The sequence below is a fragment of the Salvia splendens genome, chromosome 15 (assembly GCF_004379255.2).
Source record: "Salvia splendens isolate huo1 chromosome 15, SspV2, whole genome shotgun sequence".
Classification (NCBI taxonomy): domain Eukaryota; kingdom Viridiplantae; phylum Streptophyta; class Magnoliopsida; order Lamiales; family Lamiaceae; genus Salvia; species Salvia splendens.
The window spans coordinates 26,858,240-26,879,828 of record NC_056046.1 but is presented as its reverse complement, the minus strand read 5'-3'; the positions used below and the strand labels follow the sequence as shown (position 1 = coordinate 26,879,828).

The following is a 21,589-nucleotide window of genomic DNA, read 5'->3' as shown; positions in this document are numbered from 1 at the left end:
TCTTTAGGTTTATGTCCACATCACGCCACTTATGCCATGTCAAGTCCACTTAAGTTTCAATTTGGTGATGTAACATATAAGTATTAGTTACGATGACACTTTAAGTTTGTGGGGGGATATCATAATTTGGCCAAACAGTGAACTCTTAGATTATTTCTTTTTGTTTCTCAAAGTTGATGCTTCTAGGTGAAGGTGTCGGTTTCCTTTTAAGAAGTTGGTGTAGTTTAGTACAAGAAAAATCATTGTCATGCTCTAGCTTTGTAAATCAATCAGCCACTTCAATATCTAGATTTGATAACTCAAAATAAATAAAAAACCAGTGATTCCCTACTTACATGATTGAAATAAAATATTGCAGTCCACATTATCATGAATAGCAGATCAAGTAGTATGTGTGTGTGCGATTTAAAGTGTACTAATAATGATGTATACAATCACTTTTACTTACCATATGTTGATCTTTTATTTAAAGTATTGTATGGGATAACATGTGACATTCCATTTTACTGCTGTAATGGTTGGAGAATGATGTGCACACCACATTGTGGTCGTGTGGTGATGATACTGATAGGAAAATGAGAGTAATTCTTTGACAGAGTGAAGCTATACCGTTGAAGGATCATTGATAGTGCAATCTTGGTCTCATTGCTAGCGAAATTCAAGCCAACGCACGTTCTTGGCCCGTAGCCAAAGGGGAGGAAGGCCATGGGGTTGTTCTTGGTAGCTGCAGCGACGCCCTCTGCAAATCTCTCCGGTTTGAACAAATGTGCATCTATCCCCCATATCTCTTGATTCCTATGCAGTGCCAGAGGTGGGATGTGGAATTCCATCTTGGCCGGGAATTCGTATCTCCCCACCCTCACCCGCCTCGTCCCCTGCCTCACTAGGCTCGCTACTGGGCAGTAGAGCCTCAACGTCTCATTGATAATCATGTTAGCCTTCATCAACACAATGATAAATGTCATGTGTTAGTTAATTGTAATAGTCCAATGTTGGGAAAATGTTCTTACTGTCTTCAATCTAGGAAGGCCTTCTGCAGTAGGATTTTTCTGTCCATAAAGCTCTAACACTTCTTGTCTTGCCTTTTCTTGCCAATCTGTGTGGATTGCTAAGAGAAGAATTGTCCATGACAGCAAGCTGCTCGTAGTTTCATGCCCGGCTAGGAAGAACACCTTGCATTCATCTATGACATCGTCGAGTGAGATCCTATTCTGCCTGTCTGAATCATGGTGAGCTCTTAGCAATGCTCCAAGAAAATCAGTCCCATAATCCCCTGTCTCCTCTCTCTTCCTCACTATTGACATGGCAGTGTCACACAGGGACCGCTCAATCTCGTCTGACTCTACTTCATCTCGCGTCTTCCAAAAAATCCTTCTTCAGCAAAATAAAAAATGTCAGTTAAAAATGGCAAGATAATATATAGAATGATTATGATGGTGTGGAAGGTACTCAAAAGGCCGGATCTTGTCCGCGTTCTTGAAGATAAGGAAGCCGAGCTTGGAGAGCATCTCGAAGATGTTCTTTCCTTCCACATAACTGCTGCCAAAGGCAGTTCTTGAGATCACATCCGAGCTCATGACTTTGAGGTGCTCAGACACATCCATGTCTGTTCCTCGGTAGTGCTTCCAGTTTTGCAGCATTGTTTCAACACTTGCAATCATGGATGGAATCATCTCCTACAAAAGAAGCAAACAGTGGGGGTCTTAAACTGGCATTATTGAGGTGGTGTTAAGTTTCCTAGATAAAACAATAGCAAGATATAATCTAAGATTAAGTTGTGAGATTATTTAGTAGGAGGGGGTTGGATATGACTAATTATCACATGACTATCCATTTGGGATTAAGTCATGAAATTCAATCTCATAAACCAAACATAATACAAATTTAATTATGGGATATAATCTTGCAAACCGAACACCCCCGAGAGTAGAATGAAAATACTTTATATTTGACCTTCAAGCTTTCTGCATAGAATGCATGGTTTGCCAGTTTCCTGAGCTTCAACCACTTTGCCCCTTCAGCCATAACAAGCCCATCTCCAAGCAGCTTCTTCACATTACCTCTACTTTTAATTTTAATGAAAACTCCATTCTGGTTTGTGAGTATCTCTTTAGCTATTTCAGGCTCAGTTATCACCACATGAGGTTGAGGGCCAGTCCAGGTTAGGAAATTCTTTCCTGTTAAACACAATAAATTTGAGAATAGTTTCCGAAATCGAGCTAGTTATAGTTAGCATACCATAAAGCTTCATCCATTGATAGAAGTGAGGCTGGATTTTGGGGAATATATCATGTGACAGCTCCATGGGGCCCTTGAGTGCTTCCTGTCTCAAGACCATGCTCTCTTTAGTAGTTCCGTGAATGAGTCTGTAACGAGGGCCGGTGATTCCCTGCGTACTCATCATTCGCTGCACGCGAAGTGGGATCCATATTGCCTTGTAGATGAATCTGATTAAGATGAGAGACACAAAGAAGTTGATGATGACCATGGTTGATGTAATAAATGCAGAGCCATGAAATGAGGCGAATGCCTTGTAGTCATAGATGAGGCATTGTTGGGGTGGTGATGAAAACAACTCAGGCAAACAAGGTAGTGAAAGTGATGTTTTCTAGAATGAAAATTCAGTTTCTTTCCTCTGCTTTATGATTATACCAACATAGAAACGGAATTATTCTTATCTATAGAATATTTTGTTTATGTTTCTTTCTTTTTTCATTATCTCTAGCAAGTGACTTTTGTTTAGTATACACTTTACTTATGATTTTTGCTTAGTAAATAAGATTAAGAGTATATATTTTTTACTAATACATCCTTGAATGATTGAAGAGAGGTGTCCAACGATGAAATACTTGTCCTCCAAGTGCAATCACGTTATGACTAACTCTGTATAAGATGAAAATAACTAATACTCCATCCGTCCATGAAAAATAGTCGCATTTGTGGAAGACACAGATTTTAATGAGAAAAAGTAAGAAACGAAAAAATATAGATTAAGTATGAGAGAAAGTTTCCATTTTTGAAATGAGACTATTTTTCGTAGAATGCCAAGATGAGACTATTTTTCGTGGACGGATGGAGTAAATGATTTAGAAATTTTCAGCGACTAATTTAATATAAATAATGATTAAATTAAATAAATATTATTTGACTCAAATTTTATAAGGATGCAATAAATATTTGAATTAGATTGAAAAGAGTAGGGATTTAAATTATGTAGCTATGAATAACTAGAGAAGCAATTTCATACTCTAATTTAAACATATTTCAGTCTTCTGAAGTGTGTTTTGTATGGACTCATTGGTGCCATTATAAATTTATAAGTGAGGTGTTTCTTTTCGAAATGAAATTTAAGAAAATGATGTTTAAATAAATGAATGAAAACATAATAAAGTAAGACACAAAATAAAGTAGAGATAAATGGTTTTTATTTTTAGCAATGAGGAGTAAATAAATGAGGAAGAATTGAGGAAGAAGAAAATATAATCTCTAATATACTCTACGCAGCGTGTCAAATATATACCAAATGGAGTAAGAGATATTAGAAGGAAAAGATATGTAAATGGTAAATAATATATAATCTAGGAATTAATAATTCTCTACCAAAAATATTTTGTATCATTATACTGAAATACATTATACACCAATACGTTTTCCATATGGTATCTAAAAAATTCATCAGAGCGAACTTTGGCTGCTCGAACAATTTCACTATTCCGAGTACTTTCTGTAATCAACCACAAAATACTCCGTAGTTATACATCAATTGATTATAAATATAAATGGTAGTAGTAATTTTGTCACGACCGCCCTTTAAGGTTAATAAATACGGGCAATCGTGATTAAAAGAACTCGAAGAAAACTAGGGTTTCAATAAAGAGTTTGACCAATAATTAATATTTAAAAAAAGGGTTTGACATTATCCAAAAAGATATCAAGTTTTCAAGAAAACTAGGGTTTCAATAAAGAGTTTGACCAATAATTAGGTTCAAAGCTTAATAAATGATGAGTAAAAACAATGTCTCAGCGGAAGCGTTCAAGAGAAAGAGTGTCGTCATGTGTGGAGACACAACGACACTCGAAGTTCAAAGATAACCAAATAATACTTCAATTTTAATTGCTCAACACCATCAATTGCTCGTCGCCGCTCAACCCGCACATAAGGAAAACACATGCAGGGCTGAGTACTATAAAAATACTCAGTGGACTTATGCCGAAAACAAGTTATCAAAATAATATTTATCATGTCATTCATAAGTAACCATCGGGGTTTAGCTTTAGAAAGGCTCGAGGCACTCAAAATCATTCCCATTGTAAAAAGTCGACTGATCAGTCATTTTCTCATAGACGTTAACCATATCTGCACATACATGATACATGACATGGAATGTGGCCACAAACCAAGTCACTAGACCGGCCAACCCATACGCTAGCACACGGTCTACCATAGGTGTACACTAATCTAAGTAGGGTTTGCGGCCCTACGAGGACCCGAATTAGATTTAAATAATAATGGCAAAAACCACATCAGATAGGCACGATAAAATTAAATCACGGCATGATAAATATAGTTTCATTCCCATCGATTAAATATTTAGGACATTGTCCTTATTTAAAAGAGAGCCCACCTCAAATGCTTACTCCTCAGTCACTTTCTGGTCCCACCGCAAACAACGTGCACAAGTTCACCATTTTCGAAATAACATGATATGCAAAATTAGACTTTGCAAAATAAATAAATTTATCAATGCATGCATCTAAGTGTGTGCTCAATTTATCCCTTTCTCTTTTCTTAGCATAACCTCGTATCTCAAACTCGTTCCAAAGTCAACTCAAAATTTCAGAACTCGGACTCATCAATTAATCAAAACAGCATCAACAAAATTATACTTCCATCCGTCGGGCATTAACTTAACATAGCTCAAAATAAAAATCCCAAATTTACGGGCCAAACCCGATCATATGCAAGCAAAATAAAGGAACAAGAAATACATGTTTATACTCCCAATCCAACACAGAATGAATAAATAATAACAATTAAAAGAATTGAACATTAATACTCCTAGCCACCACGTATATACTCCTTTCACACCACACATATTAACACATTTGCAAAAAGAAAAGATGAAATATTAAAGTATACTCTAAGCCCCATATCGTCTTCTTCAAGATTCCAATAGCAACTCTTTCTCTCCCTACTTCTCAAATTTTCAACATTCTCTACCTCTCACTAAATCGCATGTCCACCCAACACCAAGCTCTCGGCGTCATCACCACGCCTCCGTCACACAACAGGTACGTCCCCTTCCCCTTCTAATCTTTATTTCCAATTTCTTAATTGTTTGATTTCAGTTATTAATGGGCCGACAAAATTTGCAGAACTAAGATTGGAAGAGAAAACAAGAGAACAAGTTCTAATGATATTAAAGTTTGCAACTTTATCAAGAACGAACCAGTCAAAATAATTTCCAGACATTGAACAAGAGCCTAATTTCGATTTCGTGAACTACTATGATTATGTGAAAGCATGTCATAGGATTGAATGCAGAGACTTTCAGAAATTGTGGATATACCTTTCGGAAGAAGCAAAAGCTTGCAGAAGATAATGTATTGAAAAAGATCACGACTCACTTAATTTCTCCTTCACACTGTGATTTCGAGAATTTGTGCTATGGAATCAAAAGTATGGAGATTTTTCATTATTCAAGGGATTGAGGAGAATTTACCTTTGTGAAAGAGAAGAAAATACGACAGAATGGATGTTGAATTCACAGTGTGCCTCTTCTTTTTCATTTGTTTTGGAGGAATGAGGAAACTGCATTGTGCAGTTTAACATATTTTGGTTGGAGATTTTTCAGGGATGTTGGTGAAACCGTGTGATGTTGGGAGGTGAAAAGATTTGAAGTAAAATTGGGCTGCAAAAAAAAGGATTAGGAATAATTGGTTTTGGGCTTCACAAATGACTTCATTTAATTTGAACAATTGGGCTAGATATAGTAGGCCCAATTATTGGATTTAATTCCAAATACTTGTAAACGTAATTTCTATTTTCCCATTAACGATACTCATCGCACACATCGATTTCTTAACCAACACAATTCGACAAATTTCTAGCTCTCATAACAAATTATCAATTATTCAAAAACAATTAAATTCACTCCACATCAATTATTCAAAAATAATTAAATTCACTCCACATCAATTATTCAAAGCAGCCACGTCACATATTCAACAAAGTTGACCCAGTCAAAATTCCAACTCAAAATTAGGTCACGAAAAGTATCCAACAACAATTCCACTCGACAATTAATCCACGGACTTCGCAACATTAAAAGTATTAAATGCAAGTACTTTAGGGTTCGAAAATTAGGGTTCAAAAAGTGGGGCGTTACAAATTTAGTAATACCAAATAGTTTTATTCTGTTCATATACTATTTTATTTATAGTTAGCAAGTATAAAAAAAAAACTTTTTGTATTTATTGTGACTATATTATGTAATATAGTACTATCTCTTTCCATAAAAGATAGTTTTATTTTTTCATTTAAAATTTTGCATTAAAATTAGTCTCTATTTATTAATGCTAAATTTTATCCTTTAGTGAGATATGTCATATTTTACAGTAATAATATTTCAATAATTTCTTTTCTTTATTACTCTCTAACTTTATCAATTTTATTATGGATTAATATTCATTTATTATTGAATTATTTTTTTGGACGGAAATAATACTAATTGCTATTCATTTCCTATATTCATATCATTATATTTTCATTTCATTTCACCGTTCTATTTCGTCATATTAACCTTCATCTTTTACCTACATACATTTCATTTATTCGTAGAAAGATTACTATTGTTTTCACCTCAAAATCATCATAAAAGTTGTTGAATCCTTGGATTGATAAATTCTTGAAAACATATGACATCAATGGTGCTTAGAGGGCTTATTTTCAGAAACAAACACTTGTCTTTCAAATAAATCAAATCCAAACTCACAATTCACAAATAAAATCACTGCATTCAAACTCAGCATCAGTTGATGAGATAACAAAACACACAATGCAAGTCTAGTTTATCCAAATGCTTAAGTTTTGAACTATATTTACATGCCAAATTTCATCTCAAAATACTCATTTCAATGTTAGACCTTTCAACTCCTTTTTTATCCACATTTTCTGGCACCCTGAGCTGCTTGCTAGCTCATCTTTATTTGAAGCATTCTCCATCATCATCATCATCTTTTCACTGCCCTTTGAGTGTTCTTTTCTTGCACTCTCCTCCTTGATTACTTCATGACATGAGATGCTTTTTGAAGTGTCTTTTTGTCTAGTCTCCCCCTTCATGTTTCCTCCTTGATATGACTCCTCTTTTCTTGAGTTCTTCTTCTTCTTCTTCTTGATTCCTTCTTGAACTGAGCTGCTGTTAGAATCATCTTTTCTTCTCTTCTCATTCTTGATCAGGACTAGCTTGTCATACACACACCATGGGAAACTAATATAGTGATTCCTCTTCATCTTCATATCCTTGTTGTAATGACCCCAAAAATCGGGATGATAAGTCACGTGATACCAAGCCGAAGCCATTGCTTTTTCGTCCCCCGATTTGCTTCCTTTCTTGAACCATGATCTAGCCTCATTCCTCAGAGACTTCACTGCAGCACCAACCGCTTCAGCACTCTTTCTTCGATCAAAGGTTTTCGACATCTTCATAATAGCTCTGCTCAATATCTCACCCTCAGTCTTGATGCCGTAGTAGTCCATCAAGTTTCCAAGTTTACGGTCATAGTTGGTCTTGCACTCGAACGCTTCCTCAATGTAGTCTCTGAAGCCATCAACTTCCATGTCAGAGTCGTACGAGCTTCTAGCCACTTCTTTTGTGAACTTTAAGGAACTTGTGTCAGTGCCGACATACTGAACCTCCCTGAAGAGCTTACCTATCACACCCTTGGATTCGCAAGTGGGCTTGTCACGCTTCTCCATGAAATCAGGGTATTCTTTCACGCGTAGTTTAGGAGGGATCTGTGCAGGGACGCCAGTTTTGGGGAAGTCGACTGCCACTGAGTGTAACTCAGCAAGCTCCAAACAAGGACTGCTCATGGCCATGAATGGCTCTTTGTCAGCAAAAACAATGTGGGCATTGGCAATCATTCCTAAACTCTCGTTCAAGATGTAGTTGGTGAAGTATTCTTGGACCTCCTACAAGAACATCAATCGCGCGAAAAGCTTACCAATTTGACAGATCATGTAGATGATGAAAGAGAGAAAAAAGTACCTCAATGGTAACCTCATGGTCGAGCCGTGTGGCTGGGGCAGGATTGTAATCCATAGGTGAGAATTGTTTCGGTGGAATCATATCAGGGTCCCAACAAACAAAATATATATCTCCATCCAAATCGCTCCCAGAACATTCGTTCGGGTGTGGTCTGTTATCACAACATATCATTAGCCTTCAACAACAATCTTATACAAGAAACTAAAAACAAGTGAGTTTTTACCTCATTCCTTTCTGAGGGAATACTATGCAGTTCACCATGTGATGCAATGCTGGGACATCAATAGCTTCTAGAACCCGAAGATCGCCAGGGTGCAAGCATGGGTTCTTAGCAACAGCCACTTTTCCTTTAACGACGTAATTGTGATCAGTAGATGAATACTCATCAATGGATTCCTCATAGAACCTCCTCTGCCCGGCGCCAGAAAATTGCACAAACACTTGTCCATATTCTAATGTGGCAGTTTCATCGAGACATCCCATCATATTTCTAGCTTGTCGGATGAATATTCTGGATTTGGTCCGTAAATCCAGCAGTTGTGATGACCGGAGAGTTTGCAGCATCATGGCAAGAAACGGCTCTTCATCAGGTTTATACCCACATTTCAACATTTCCTTCAAGATGTAAGTGTTTTCTCCTAGAGACATGAGATCCAAAGCTTCGAGAGCCTTGAATGGATCAACTATAATATCATTCAGCTGAGCAACTGCTTCGCTTTGCTTCTTCTCAAAGACATGATCCGCGACCCCAAGAGTGGATAAGAGTGTGATGATTTGGCGATTCAAGAAGCAGGGTTGGTATTTGCTCCATCCTAGAACATTCAGTTTTGTATCGTCTGATTGATACTTCAACATGCTCGGTCTCAGCGACATCTTCACTGATGAAGTGGGATCAACTGCGACTACTCCTTTGTAGCCACCATACCTGATCTGGAAGGCAGATGGAATATTGCTTCTGAGACCACATTTTATAGCAACTCTCCGTGCAAAGTCGACTGATATCTTTCCGATCCCATCAGAAAAGATATATGTTGTTCCGTCTCTAACAAGCTCAACATCAGGGATCTTTTTAACCTCATTCTGAGCTACAGTTAGGGTCTCTGTGGACGAACCAAAGGACTGTCCAAGCCTTGCAGCATATTTTGCCACGTTCCGTATGGAACTGAAGTCGCCCATCCACTGCCTTATATTATTAGCATTGAGGTTGTCAGTTGGAGCGAACATCCATAGGGAGTTTTCACGTAATTGACTCGAGGAAAATGCAAGAAACTCGAATTTCTTGCTCCCAATTGTGATGCCATTCCTCAGTGTAGAAAGTATCCTATCGTACAGCTTTGTTCTCGTGCTCTCATCCCCACCAGCTCCCCTCGGTGATAAATCAGACGCATACATCTTACTCCAGTCCTCTTCCACAAATGAAACACGGAGAAAATTGTCAATGTGATCATGGAAGTTGCGTAGCACACGATTTGATACATTCACTTCTGGACCATGGAAATACACTTTGGTCGGAGTGACTTGAACCCTGTGGATATGCACCACGTCAGCATCCACAGCGGGAGATTTCAGTTTCTTGAAGGAGCAGTAGCTTTGATGCTGCTCAATAAGCCATGAGTGAGGATCATAACAGCACTCCTTCAAATAGTAAAGCTTTTCCAAAAGCTGCTCTAGGTATGCAATGTCAAATCTTTCCGGATTGAGCAGCCGGTAAAAGTTTTCATCTAGTTTCGCCCCAGGAAGACACCCAGTTTGTACCAAACAACAAACCTTGAAGAGTAGTCTATATGGAAATTCAAGACCTCGGGGAGGTCGCATGATCGGAACTAGATCCATATTTTCACAGAATGGCTCACCAGTTTTTAAGAAGAATGGCTTTTTACTTTCTTTGTAGTATACAAAGTGTCTTTCAAAATCAGGAAGTTTGATGCCATAAGGCAGCCGGAGACATATCCCGGAAGATTGTCCGATACACAATGATGGTGTAAAATCGGTTGTTCGGACCCACTGATCATCTGGAGTTTGCTGAAAATAGCAATACTCAGAGTCTGCAAGCTTCTTGTAGATTCGCGGTGCTCCATATAACTACAAGACATTAGACAAAACATATCAGTTCTTTTAGTTCCTATGTTTCATCTATAACACAAAGTAGAATTGGTACAATAAAGCAAAATTAAGCAGTAATCAATCAAGTAAGAACATGATCTATAAAGAAAGAAAATATGCAGGAATTCAGTGTTCTTTGATGTAGAAGCATAAGTATGCACCTTGTAAAGTAACATAACTAGTTATCTCCTTCGATGTATATATGAATGGCTTATGAATGAAGCAAAGTAATACTATTAAAAATAGACCTGAATCAGAAGCATCTTCGGAGCATGAATGCCAGAATCATACAGCACAATCTGCCATATATTGTCATAGTAGAGCTGAAGCCTGTATTCAACTAATTCATGACACAATAACAAGTGCATAACCTTGAGGCCAGTTCCGAATTTAACACAAACATCTGCAGCATTCCACAACACCGAAAACTCGTCTTGTGAAACCTGGCATCCTAAATTCAAAGTCACACCCTCCATAACATTGTCATATGTTCTAGGATTTGGCACAATGTCTTTTTGATCCCAGAATTTCAAATAGGAAGTACCACACCTTGGGCGAAAGTTTCTCAAACGCATCAATGTGTCGTCGTCTAGGCTATGCGTAAATTGGACTATAGCATAAGCCCTTGAACCAGGTTCCTGTTTGATTTTTACTTGTATGGCATATATAGTACCAACTATATTGCGCAATATTTCATGCTCCAAGAAGATCATCCTGATCCTCTCGGCAGAAAGAAGCGTGGGGAAGCCAGACACTTGAATCGTCCTCCCCATCTGCTAACTGCAATAATGTTCACGAATCACTAATTTAACGAGCTACATTATTAGTCAAGCTAAGATGACTATATTCCTCTCGTCCCTGAAAAGTATAAACTATTTCCTTTTTAGTTCGTCCCCGAAAAGTATGAACTTTCTAAATTCGTAAATCCAACTACACTACTAATAATGTGGACCCCACTCTCCACTAACACTGCTTCCGCTATCCTTTCTTTACCCCTCTCTTATTTTACCAATTATGCATTAAAACTCGTGCCCAACCAAATGTTCATTGACGAAGGGAGTATTACATAATGCTTCCAACACAACAAAAGCTAAAAACAAACCAACGTAGATCCAGAATCCTGGATATCAGTAGTGAGATAAGACTGAAAATAAAGTAGCAACAGAGATACATCCAACACAACAACAACAACAACAGACCAACCTAGATCCAAAATCTTCCTAGTTATCAGTAGTTAGAAAAAACTGAAAATAAAATATCATACTCACAAGTGATGGTATCAAAAGCTAGAGAAAATCATGGAATATCAAAATTCAAGGAAACAAAGTCCAGCATAACTTGATAAAAAATGATTTTGTACTGTATTTGAAGTAAACACAATGAATAGTAAAATCCCCAAACACACATACTGTATAAGAGAAGAAATGAGGCAAAATGAAATTAGTTGGTAATGCAAAAAATGAGTTTGGTAGTGGATCAGTATGTGAGTACCTTTTTGTTTGCTAGAGTTTAGAGAGAGAAAGGATAGGTTTACAAGTCAACAATATGTCTACTCCATTAATGAAGAAAAGGAGAAGAAATGTGTGTTTTTTGGCTGCTACTGCTTTTGAGAGTGGAAAAGGAAAAGAAGGGCTGAGATTCCATATGCATTGCCGTACAGTAGTAAGTAAATAAATGTCTCTTTTTATGTTTTACGCAAATTACGCTTTTTTATTCTTTGATCGGATTAATGATCATAATAGTAGTAGTAAATAATAATATACGGTACATATGAATATATCAATTTTGAGTGATTATAACTTTTGGAAATATATTTCATTCATAATTAAAACAATATTTCAATAATTTTCATATGATTCAGTTTACTGTGTTCCCTTGTTTAAGGGATAGTATTATTTTATAATGTATTCGATAGTTACCATATTATGCTGTTGCCATCATAATACTCCCTCCTTCAAATAAATTAGTATGTAAAAAGTTTAGTCTCATGTATAGATATTACGAGTTTTAAAGAAAAAATGGTAAAATAAGAAATAAAAAGAAAAAGTAGACAAAGTAAGAGAGAGAAAAAGCGAATAAAGTATGAAATATAAAATTTCTATTTTAGAAAATGAGATTATCTTTTGTGGACATCTCAAAATGACAAAATAAGACTATTTTCATGGACGGAAGGAGTATTGATTTTTAATTGATGAAATGTTACACTTGATGCCATTATATTAGTCATATGATATGTATTACAATTATACATAATAATCCCTCTATTCTACTTATTATTTATAGTAAAAAATTAAAAGTGAACAATTAATGGAGGTTAGACGAAAATGACAAAAATGAACAATTAACGGGGGAGGGGGGACAAAGGGAGCACTATAATTTTTAAATTAATACTCATCGATCCATAAAAAATAATCTCATCTTTTTATTTCTGTTTTCAAAAAATTAGTCTCATACTAAAAATAAAAAAGTTACTTCCAATTTATTACATTTTTTTATCTTTCTCCTTTTTACTTTATTAATATTTTTCTCTTTCCCTCACCTACCTTACTTTATGCATTTATCTAGTAATTTACCAATTCCGTATTAAAACTCGTGTTGTTGGCCAATAAAACTATTTTTGGTGGGCAAAGAGAATAAGGGATATTGACACCTAATATATCATGGAACTTTTAAAAAATTGGGTTTTCTTATGAACTTTGAAATTGACAAATAATTTCACGAGCTTTACCTCGAGTTTGTTATTTCCCACCAATGAAAAAATCCGTCAAAAAAATAATATCATGATATGGATTTTTTTCGTAATTTCTCGATAACAACTTCGAGAGTTTCAAGATTTTCAATCTTTGAGAATAGTTTTTCTTGAAGCACAACTTCTAAATTTGTTCTTCAATCTATTAATATAGCCGTAATTTTTTCACTGGTGGAAAATAACAAACTCAGGATAAAGTTCGTGATATTATTTGTCAATTTCGAAGTTCGTGGAAAAAATTAAACTTTTTGAAAATTTCATGATATTAGATGCCAATATAGTTAATAATTCATTCTAGCTCACCCTAAGTTAATTTCGAGCCAACCCTATCAAGTTGCATGCTCTTCAGTTTTGAGTCATTCGACTGAAGAGTCATTCGGGGTGTGATTTTTTTGGGCTTAATCAAATCTTTTGGTAGCTCGTCATGTCGCGGAACCAGGATTTGGAAGAATTTTAAAGATATTCTGGAAACAATAATCATCGAGCATTGTTAAAAAAATATACTCCATCCGTCCCAAGATATAAAGATATTCTGGAAACAATAATCATCGGGCATTGTTAAAAAAATATACCCCATCTGTCACGCCCGCATTTCCTAAGGATAGGAAGTACGGTGGACCGCGACTAGGGGAGGAGTAAAGAAGCGGGGAAGAAAAGGGGAACGAGAATATTTGACCCGAAAACATTTAATAAAAGGAAATTCAATTCAAAACAAAGTACTGTGAAGACATTCTTGAGTTAAAGTATTCAGAGTTTTAAATGAAAACATCGTGACGGTTTACAAGCAGCGGAAAAGACCAACAGACAGATGATGCCGGGTATGACGACACGACACCATCCAAAAGATAAAAACACACTTTGGCTTTAACTGCTCAACATCCGTCCTCCCCATCGCCGCTCAACCTGCACATTAAGAAAACAACATGCAGGGCTGAGTACTTATTGCACTCAGTGGACACACGCCAAAAACATAGTTTGTCATGCCATAACAGTGTAACATTGGGGTTTTGAGAGTAATGAAAATAACCCAAGTACACCAAAATATATTTCATAAATTCGACTGCGCAGTCATTTTCAGATATTGCCACCCTTATTCCCACTATCATACACTATCTGATCCAACCATGACAAGGGGCGTGGCCACACCCCAGGTCAACTAGACCGGCCAACTTGCTCTCAGATGGCTCCCGGTCTCGTGTACACTAGCCTGAGGGTTCGCAGCCCAACAGACCCGAATTCGATTAAACATATGTGGTAAACCACTTCAGATAGGTTTCAAAACAAAACAATTGGCAAGACAAACAGTTCACCTCCATAAACATTTCCGGAACAAAGTCCGTATTTAAAGATAACCCACATAAAAGTAGGGTAGAAAAGCCCACCTCGATTGCTTAGCTTTTAAAACAGTTCCCTTCAACCACACTTTCCTCGAAAAAGATCACCCTTTTGAAAGATAAATAAATCATGATTAGAGTCAGAAGAGACGAGACTTTAAACGACAATGCATGATTCCTACGTGGACGACTTCAACATCTAGCACATTACACGTACATACACTTAACAACATATTACAAAACAAACACACAAAGTCACACGTTCGAAACACACCCCGCACGCAAACGACGTACCCAAAACGCGCACACGACACACGAACACAGCACTCCAAGTCCTGGCATACCCTTACTGTGCAAACGGCTCACTTGGCTCGGAAAAGGTTCGGAAAAACTCGGAAAAAGGATCGGCGTCTCGACATGGCTCGGTGTCTCGGCCGCCTGGCTCGGCACGTCGGTCGCTGGCTCGGCACCTCGGCCGCCTGCTCGGCACCTCGGCCGCCTGGCTCGGCATCTCGGCCGCTGGCTCGGCACCTTGGCCGCCTGCTCGGCACCTCGGCCGCTGGCTCGGCACCTCGGCCGCCTGCTCGGCACCTCGACCGCCGGCTCGGCACCTCGGCCGCTGGCTCGGCACCTCGGCCGCCTGCTCGGCACCTCGGCCGCCTGGCTCGGCCAGTGCACACTCACCTTCCTCCAACTTCCGATTCTCAAACCCTATACAACATTCACACCACACATTCTACGTCCCAAAACACACCCAGACACCTGGGATCATCCCTTCAAAAACTCCCCACAACACTGCCCTAGGCCGGACCCTAAAACTCTCGGCCACCCACGCGAAACCCTCGAACCAAACACTGATTTTCCCGAGCCATCTCTTGGCCAAACACACCCACATTCATCACAAAAACATATCACTCAGAATCACGCCAAAAGCACATGAAAACATCTCCCAAAACATACAACTCGCGAAACTGCGCAGTTTACTTGCAAAAATCATAATAAATTCATACGACATCCAAAGAGGCTGAAATTTACACACCACACAAAAGACACATTAACCTTTACACAGTTCAAATTTCGTACCCAACGGAGATCGTTTGCTTAGTTAAAAAGGGGTCGGAACCCACTGCCAGTTACTATCAAAAACATGCTCAACCATATCACATAGCCACAAACCCTATTCAGCATCTAAACCAACCAAAACGTCCTATATGCATGAGTTTTCGAATTAAACAAGGGTTAGGGGTTACCTTCCCCGGATGGTTCAAACGAAACGCAAAAGCTTTACTTCCTTTTCCGACTCCGATTCACGACGAAGGAGGGTATCACCTTGAGGAATCCAAGAAGGTGATAAGAGGGAGTGAAAGGAAGAAGATAAAAACCGAGAGGGAGAAGGAGGGAGACTTACCAGTGAGAGAGAGCAACTTTGCGAGAGAGAGAGGGAGAGATTGAGAGAGTGACCGAAAAGAGAAAAGAAAAGGAAAGGGGAAGAAAAGGATCGGTTATGTGAGGGTGGAGGAAGTTGAGAACATCATGGGGTGATGGGGAAGGGATTTCGAAAATGGGGAGGGAGAGAGAGGTTTAAATCGATTAATTAGAATTTTAAATCATAGCTGAATTAATAAAACCAAATTTTAATTTGTCTAGGTAGAAAATCCCATATCCACAACAATATTATAAATCAAATAATATTTCCACACCAAATATTAAACACAAAATCATAAAAATTTCATCCTTAAAAAAAGAATAAAATTCCACAAATTTTCGGATATTACACCATCCGTCCCAAGATAAGCGAAACACTTCTTTTGGGCACGAGATTTAAGGTATTAATAATTAAAGAGTTAAAATAGAGAAAATACAGTATGAGAGAGAGAAAAGTAAGAAAGTAAAAAGAGAATAAAATAAGAGAAATTATTTTTTGCTAAAAGGGGAAATGACTAATTTATAGAGGGACATCCCAAAGAGGAATATGACTCTTTTATCTTGGGACAGAGGGAATATGAAGAGATCAAAACCCTATATAAACTCTTAAAATCAGACAAAACTGTCGTCCCACAAAATTTTCTCACACAATTGAATATTAACCACAGCATCAAATTTGTGTTTCTGGCAATTCAGGCATCAGCATTGTTTCAGTCTGATGGTGTCTATGAATCGCCACACTTCCTGCAGAGGCTTGGTTTGCAGCTCTGTTGCTTCCAAAATTTTTCCTGTTCGATTCCCTCGCGATCCTCGAGCCGAACTGCAAGACGAATGAGGTCAGACAGTGATCAAACAAGGCAGGTTTGTGAATTAGAATCTCATGGCATTCTGTTTCTACTAAATTATGGCTGAGTTGTGACCTGAATTGCCCTTTTGGGCAGAAGAGCTACTTCATCGAGACCAAGTAATCGTGCAACCTGCAGAAGTGCAACGGGGGATGTTAAGCGCAACCACGTGAAAAGGTATCACCAAGATTTCATATCTACTTGTGTTGCTATAAACGTTGTGAGGTCATGTTGCATACCTCCCTTAGAATTTTTTTGTCACCAACTCCACTCGGCTTATCAAGGTCTGCAATCTCCCATAGAGGAATATCGAGCAAAGTCCTGATGACATCTTCGTCCAAAAACGGGAATCTAGCCTGACAAAAAACAAAATAATCGAATGTCAAATTTTGTTTGCGGATACACGTTCATTGGAGTTATAGAGACTCCATGTCAAAGTATTTATACAATCGAGGACTTTCAGCACCTCCTTCCCGTTGTCACTTATGCATCTGTCGTCTCTCCCTAAATTTCTCTTCCAAATTCTTTGCATGTCTAGCTTCATTTCCTCATGGAGGCCAAGCCAACTGGCATGAACAAAAAGAAATAAGTAAACCAAACTCGCACAATTAATTTCAATTATTGCAATAGAACGCATGCACTTGAGCAGGTAACAAACGACGGACCACCTTTTATTTCTAAATTTTGTTTTGTGCCGGCCATAGCCAGCACATTGCTCGTCTGCACCTGAACCCACTAGGAGAATCCTGGCCATGGACTTAAATTTGACGCGTTGATATTGAATTCCATCATTGCCGCTTGTCTCCTGATAAAGCCAACCATCTCCTCCAGCAGCGAGCCATAATGCTAAGCCTATATTCAGGTCCTGCAGCAATTATATGAGATGGGGTTTTCGGTATATGCACTTTAAATAAGTTATAAGAAAGCAATATTACGCGTCGATTAAAATGCTGCAAGCAGCGAACGTGTATGTATTGTTCAATAAAGCATGTAAGAAGAATCTAAACAATAGAACATCATGCTAATACACAACCAAATGAGAGAACAATACCATGTAGGTTTTAGAAGGATTTATAAGTGTCATGACATGCTTTGTCTCGAATGTCAACTTCAGTAAGTCAGCATCAATTTCTACAAGGTTCCATCTGTGAATTGACATGGCAAAGTAAAAGAACAGAAATTGTACAAATATAATATGAGTTTCATATTTGAACCATAACTTTATATGTTCCAAGAATTTTGGACAAAGCAAAGCAGATTGCATTAATCAAGCATTGACGGACTTGGAAATTTGAAAACTTACTGGTATTAATTACTTTAAGATGCATACAAGTTCGAATTTAAACAACAAACTAGGACGAAGAAAATTTACTAAAACTGATTCCAGTGTTTTTTAGGGTAAATTTAACCCCATAAACATATTTAAATCTGAAACATAAAAAATCTAAATCAACTGACCTCCTTGACGGTGCAATCTTCTGAAGTTCCTTTAATCCAGCCCTGGCTGAGATTCTATCTGGTGCTGACTCGCCGTCAAAGCTGACATTAAGCATATCAATTTCATCTGCAATAATAGTTTTCATAAGACAGAGCAGTAAGCATGCAGCTTCTTTTTCATAAAATAAAGAAAAAGTGATGTAAACTAATGTAACCATATCATGAACTCTATTTTTATCATCGAATTACAGCACACTGTAAGCGTGAATTTCTCCATCACAATTCAGACCTAAGAGTTCATATTAATTGACTAAGTTAAACACCCTGCAATGATCTTGCAATGGATATATAGTTACGCGGAAAAGTCAATGAATGCTCAATGTCAGAATAGCTGAGTACTTACATTCAGAATCAATGCACTGATGCAGTAAAGCAGCAATTATCATAGAATCTAAACCACCAGAAAACAGCACTGCTATTGGAGCATATCCCCCTTGACTATGATTCCCCAGATAAACCTGAGCAAGCACCAAGATTAGGCTTGAGAATTAGTAAATAGAATAGACAAATATTCTAAATAAAGCATAACACTGACACATTAGCAGCTTTCAAAAAAATTTAGATTCTAACACTAGAATAACTTCCTCAGAGACTGACACCAGAAACTCTGTATCTTACAATAATCTTAGTTAGTCATTTATTTGCAACAAAATAATGCAAAATCACAAACAAACCTGGTAGATTCTGTTCAAACTGGTCCGTCGCTTTACAGATTCTGTCAAAGCCTTGAGCACTTTGTTAGCTGTAGCTAAAGGCACACTTCGTAAACAATCTGTTGCAAATCAGAGAGAAAAACCAATATTTAAATATACAGCCAGGATTCAGTAACATAAATATATGCAAACATTTATGATGAAGAATGCAAGGACTGACAAATCAATTTAATTATAAAAGTTTGAGATAAGAAGGCACATAGGTTTGAGCCCACTGATTTGTTGACACTGACCTGATTCAGATGAAAAATCTGAAACAACATCATGTTGTATAAGAGGACATTCACTGAAGTAACAACTTAAATTTTCGGGTTTTGGCTCAATGCCAGTTCTCTCCCATGTGATCAGTTCTTTTAGCCCAACATCAGTCCACCCATGTTTTTTAACTTCTCCAACTAGACATCCATCCATTTTTAGAGGAGTTATACAGACACTATATACACCACATGATAGCTCTTCCCAAAAATCCAACTCAGTTTTCCCTTTCTCTTCCTCAATATCTGTATACAGATCCAAAAGAGGGATTAGTATTATGTTGTCTTAAAAGTAGTCGGACCAAGAGAAAAGGTAGACTACCGAATTAGTCAAGCGGATTATTGGTTAAAGTGAAGCCAACAGTAACAGATTTCTCAACCGAAACAGGATGAAATGGAGACATCTATTGAACCGTATACCGTAAGGTTTTTTAGTAGAAGAAGGTGGTGACACCGAGGATAGCAGCAGACGAGAATCATCGAGTGTTGGCCAGTGAACTAGAAGACTTCTTCTTCCAAAAGCATCTCTACCAAACCACAGAGTTTTTGAACTATCCTACAAGCATAAAACTGTAAGCAGAAATGCTAATCACAAAACACCAAACACTCGTATCCTTAGCATTTTTTGAAATCATAGTAGAAACTTACCACACACAGTTACCTGCCAATAGATCAACGCCCATGGTCCCCTAATTTTTGACAGAAGTTGTGGAACGGATTCTATATGTCCTTCAGAACAAGCCGTAGATCCCACATTTTCATTTGATACACATGAGCAGCAGCGTTCAAGAGACTGCATAAGTATCTCCGTGTCATTGCTATCGCTTTTAAATTGATTCCCTCCATAAATTTCTCCTAAAAAAACATAAACAGCAAAATGATTTGACAACTGAGACTTCACCCATGCCATTTCTGAACAACACAGCATAGATAAAACAAGTCAACCTCCACCACACAGAGATAGGAAACAAAACACAATTGTGTCAAATTTAAGCATAACTAATAATGAGCAAACCTGCAGATGGAAGACTAGATAAGCAGACATCCTGATAGGTACAAACCATACATATATATAGAGAGAGAGTAGTGATATAGTGCAATCACTATAAGAGCGTTTTAGTTCTCAAACGAATTTGAAAACACGCTCTTATAAATTATAGTGACTAAAATCGCTCTTATAGTGCACTAAATTCGTGTTCTCTAGTTCTGCATTTAAGATTAGTTATACTTTGATTATTTCCCTATATATATATATATATATGAGGCTCGGGGTGCCTATTCCAAATGCGGCTCATAAATTTTTGTTTTATCAAATAAATATTTTTCCAGCCAGTATAGCATGGATGAAGTCCTTCTGTAGGTCATGGCGATTACGAAACTTCAACGAAACCATCGAATTGCAAAAAACAATTAACAGTTGAAATTTACCGGAAAATAGCAATAGCTGAAGCTACCAAACTACTATAAGTATAATATACCATTGTAAACAAGAACATTTCCCAACTCATCAGTCAGCGGTTGCACAACCGGATTCACTCCTCTAAGTTGCAGCGTCGCCCCAATGAACAGCAATTCCCCACTGAACTCACTCCCATCCGAATAAAGTTTGACAATTTTAGTTCCTAAGCTATCTGGCCCCCTCCTCTGCAGAGCTGCTTTTATATCATCCTCTAACACTAAAGGCTACAAAAAGAAATGGAGAAGTCAGTCACAGTCTGGATTAGCAGTGAACAGAATCTGGGAACAACGGAATGTGAAATTACCAGATCACAAAATTGAGAAGATGGGGAGGTGTAATTGGGTAGCAGAAGTGATAAATCAATCTTAATTCCAGAAATAAAGAGAGCTATTCCACACATCGTCTCAATTTCACTAAATACCCTAATTGCTCTCTGCAATCTCCACCCTAAATAGGACGTTTAGGGTTTTTCTTAGACTTTAATAAATAAAAATACATGGTTCTGATAGCAACGAATTGCCTCCGTAGCATAGTGGTAGTGCGTTCGCTTCGTAAGCGAAAGGTCGCGAGTTCGATCCTCGCCGGGGGCTGACTTTCCATAATATTTTTAATGTATTCCGTTTTTTAATGAGGTGGGGGAAGTATTTCATGAGACGGATGGAGTATGTTTTTTAATTTGACATCTATTACATAATTATTTGTCCCTTCCTAATATCATCAAACTTATTTATATCAATCTTTTGCGTTGGTGACTGTGAATGAGATTGGTTCTAGGCCATGTTTTAAAAATCTGATCGGACCGGCCGGACCGAAAACCGGTTTTTTTTCATTTTCAAAATATTTCATCAAAATTTGTTCCTGCAAAAATTTGAACCCATACCTCCTCCTCAAAATATCAACACATATACCCCTCCACCTCAAGGCCTTCAATAGACATTAA

The 21,589-nt window shown here is 37.6% G+C and overlaps 3 protein-coding genes and 1 non-coding gene across 6 annotated transcripts; 1 reads left to right on the top strand and 3 right to left on the bottom strand.

The window, feature by feature from the left end:
* Positions 1 to 503: 503 nt before the first annotated feature.
* On the bottom strand, positions 504 to 2,638 carry LOC121766326 (cytochrome P450 CYP749A22-like). The gene is made up of 5 exons (XM_042162592.1): positions 2,239 to 2,638; positions 1,954 to 2,177; positions 1,450 to 1,676; positions 1,011 to 1,371; positions 504 to 938 (listed from the first exon to the last, which is right to left on the bottom strand). The coding sequence occupies exons 1-5, from the start codon at positions 2,486 to 2,488 to the stop codon at positions 504 to 506; spliced, it is 1,497 nt and encodes a 498-aa protein (XP_042018526.1). The 5' UTR covers positions 2,489 to 2,638.
* A 4,359-nt stretch (positions 2,639 to 6,997) lies between these two features.
* LOC121766325 (probable RNA-dependent RNA polymerase 1) lies at positions 6,998 to 12,010 on the bottom strand. Of its 3 annotated transcripts, none has more exons than XM_042162589.1 (5): positions 11,865 to 12,010; positions 10,622 to 11,153; positions 8,494 to 10,352; positions 8,271 to 8,421; positions 6,998 to 8,194 (listed from the first exon to the last, which is right to left on the bottom strand). In XM_042162589.1, the coding sequence occupies exons 2-5, from the start codon at positions 11,144 to 11,146 to the stop codon at positions 7,130 to 7,132; spliced, it is 3,600 nt and encodes a 1,199-aa protein (XP_042018523.1). In that variant the 5' UTR covers positions 11,147 to 11,153; positions 11,865 to 12,010; the 3' UTR covers positions 6,998 to 7,129. The 3 variants fall into 3 exon arrangements, with proteins under 3 accessions (XP_042018523.1, XP_042018524.1, XP_042018525.1); XM_042162590.1 differs by having other exon boundaries at positions 10,622 to 11,231; positions 11,865 to 11,976; XM_042162591.1 differs by lacking the exon at positions 11,865 to 12,010 and adding an exon at positions 11,642 to 11,855.
* A 4,351-nt stretch (positions 12,011 to 16,361) lies between these two features.
* LOC121768886 (asparagine synthetase domain-containing protein 1) lies at positions 16,362 to 21,075 on the bottom strand. The gene is made up of 14 exons (XM_042165487.1): positions 20,954 to 21,075; positions 20,669 to 20,873; positions 19,852 to 20,045; positions 19,611 to 19,746; positions 19,170 to 19,436; positions 18,898 to 18,995; positions 18,567 to 18,681; positions 18,185 to 18,290; positions 17,778 to 17,871; positions 17,395 to 17,591; positions 17,193 to 17,292; positions 16,966 to 17,082; positions 16,802 to 16,858; positions 16,362 to 16,701 (listed from the first exon to the last, which is right to left on the bottom strand). The coding sequence occupies exons 1-14, from the start codon at positions 21,047 to 21,049 to the stop codon at positions 16,552 to 16,554; spliced, it is 1,932 nt and encodes a 643-aa protein (XP_042021421.1). The 5' UTR covers positions 21,050 to 21,075; the 3' UTR covers positions 16,362 to 16,551.
* Positions 21,076 to 21,167: 92 nt separating this feature from the next.
* Positions 21,168 to 21,239, top strand: TRNAT-CGU. Its single transcript has one exon. It is a non-coding gene; the product is annotated as a tRNA-Thr (tRNA).
* The last annotated feature ends 350 nt before the right edge of the window (positions 21,240 to 21,589 follow it).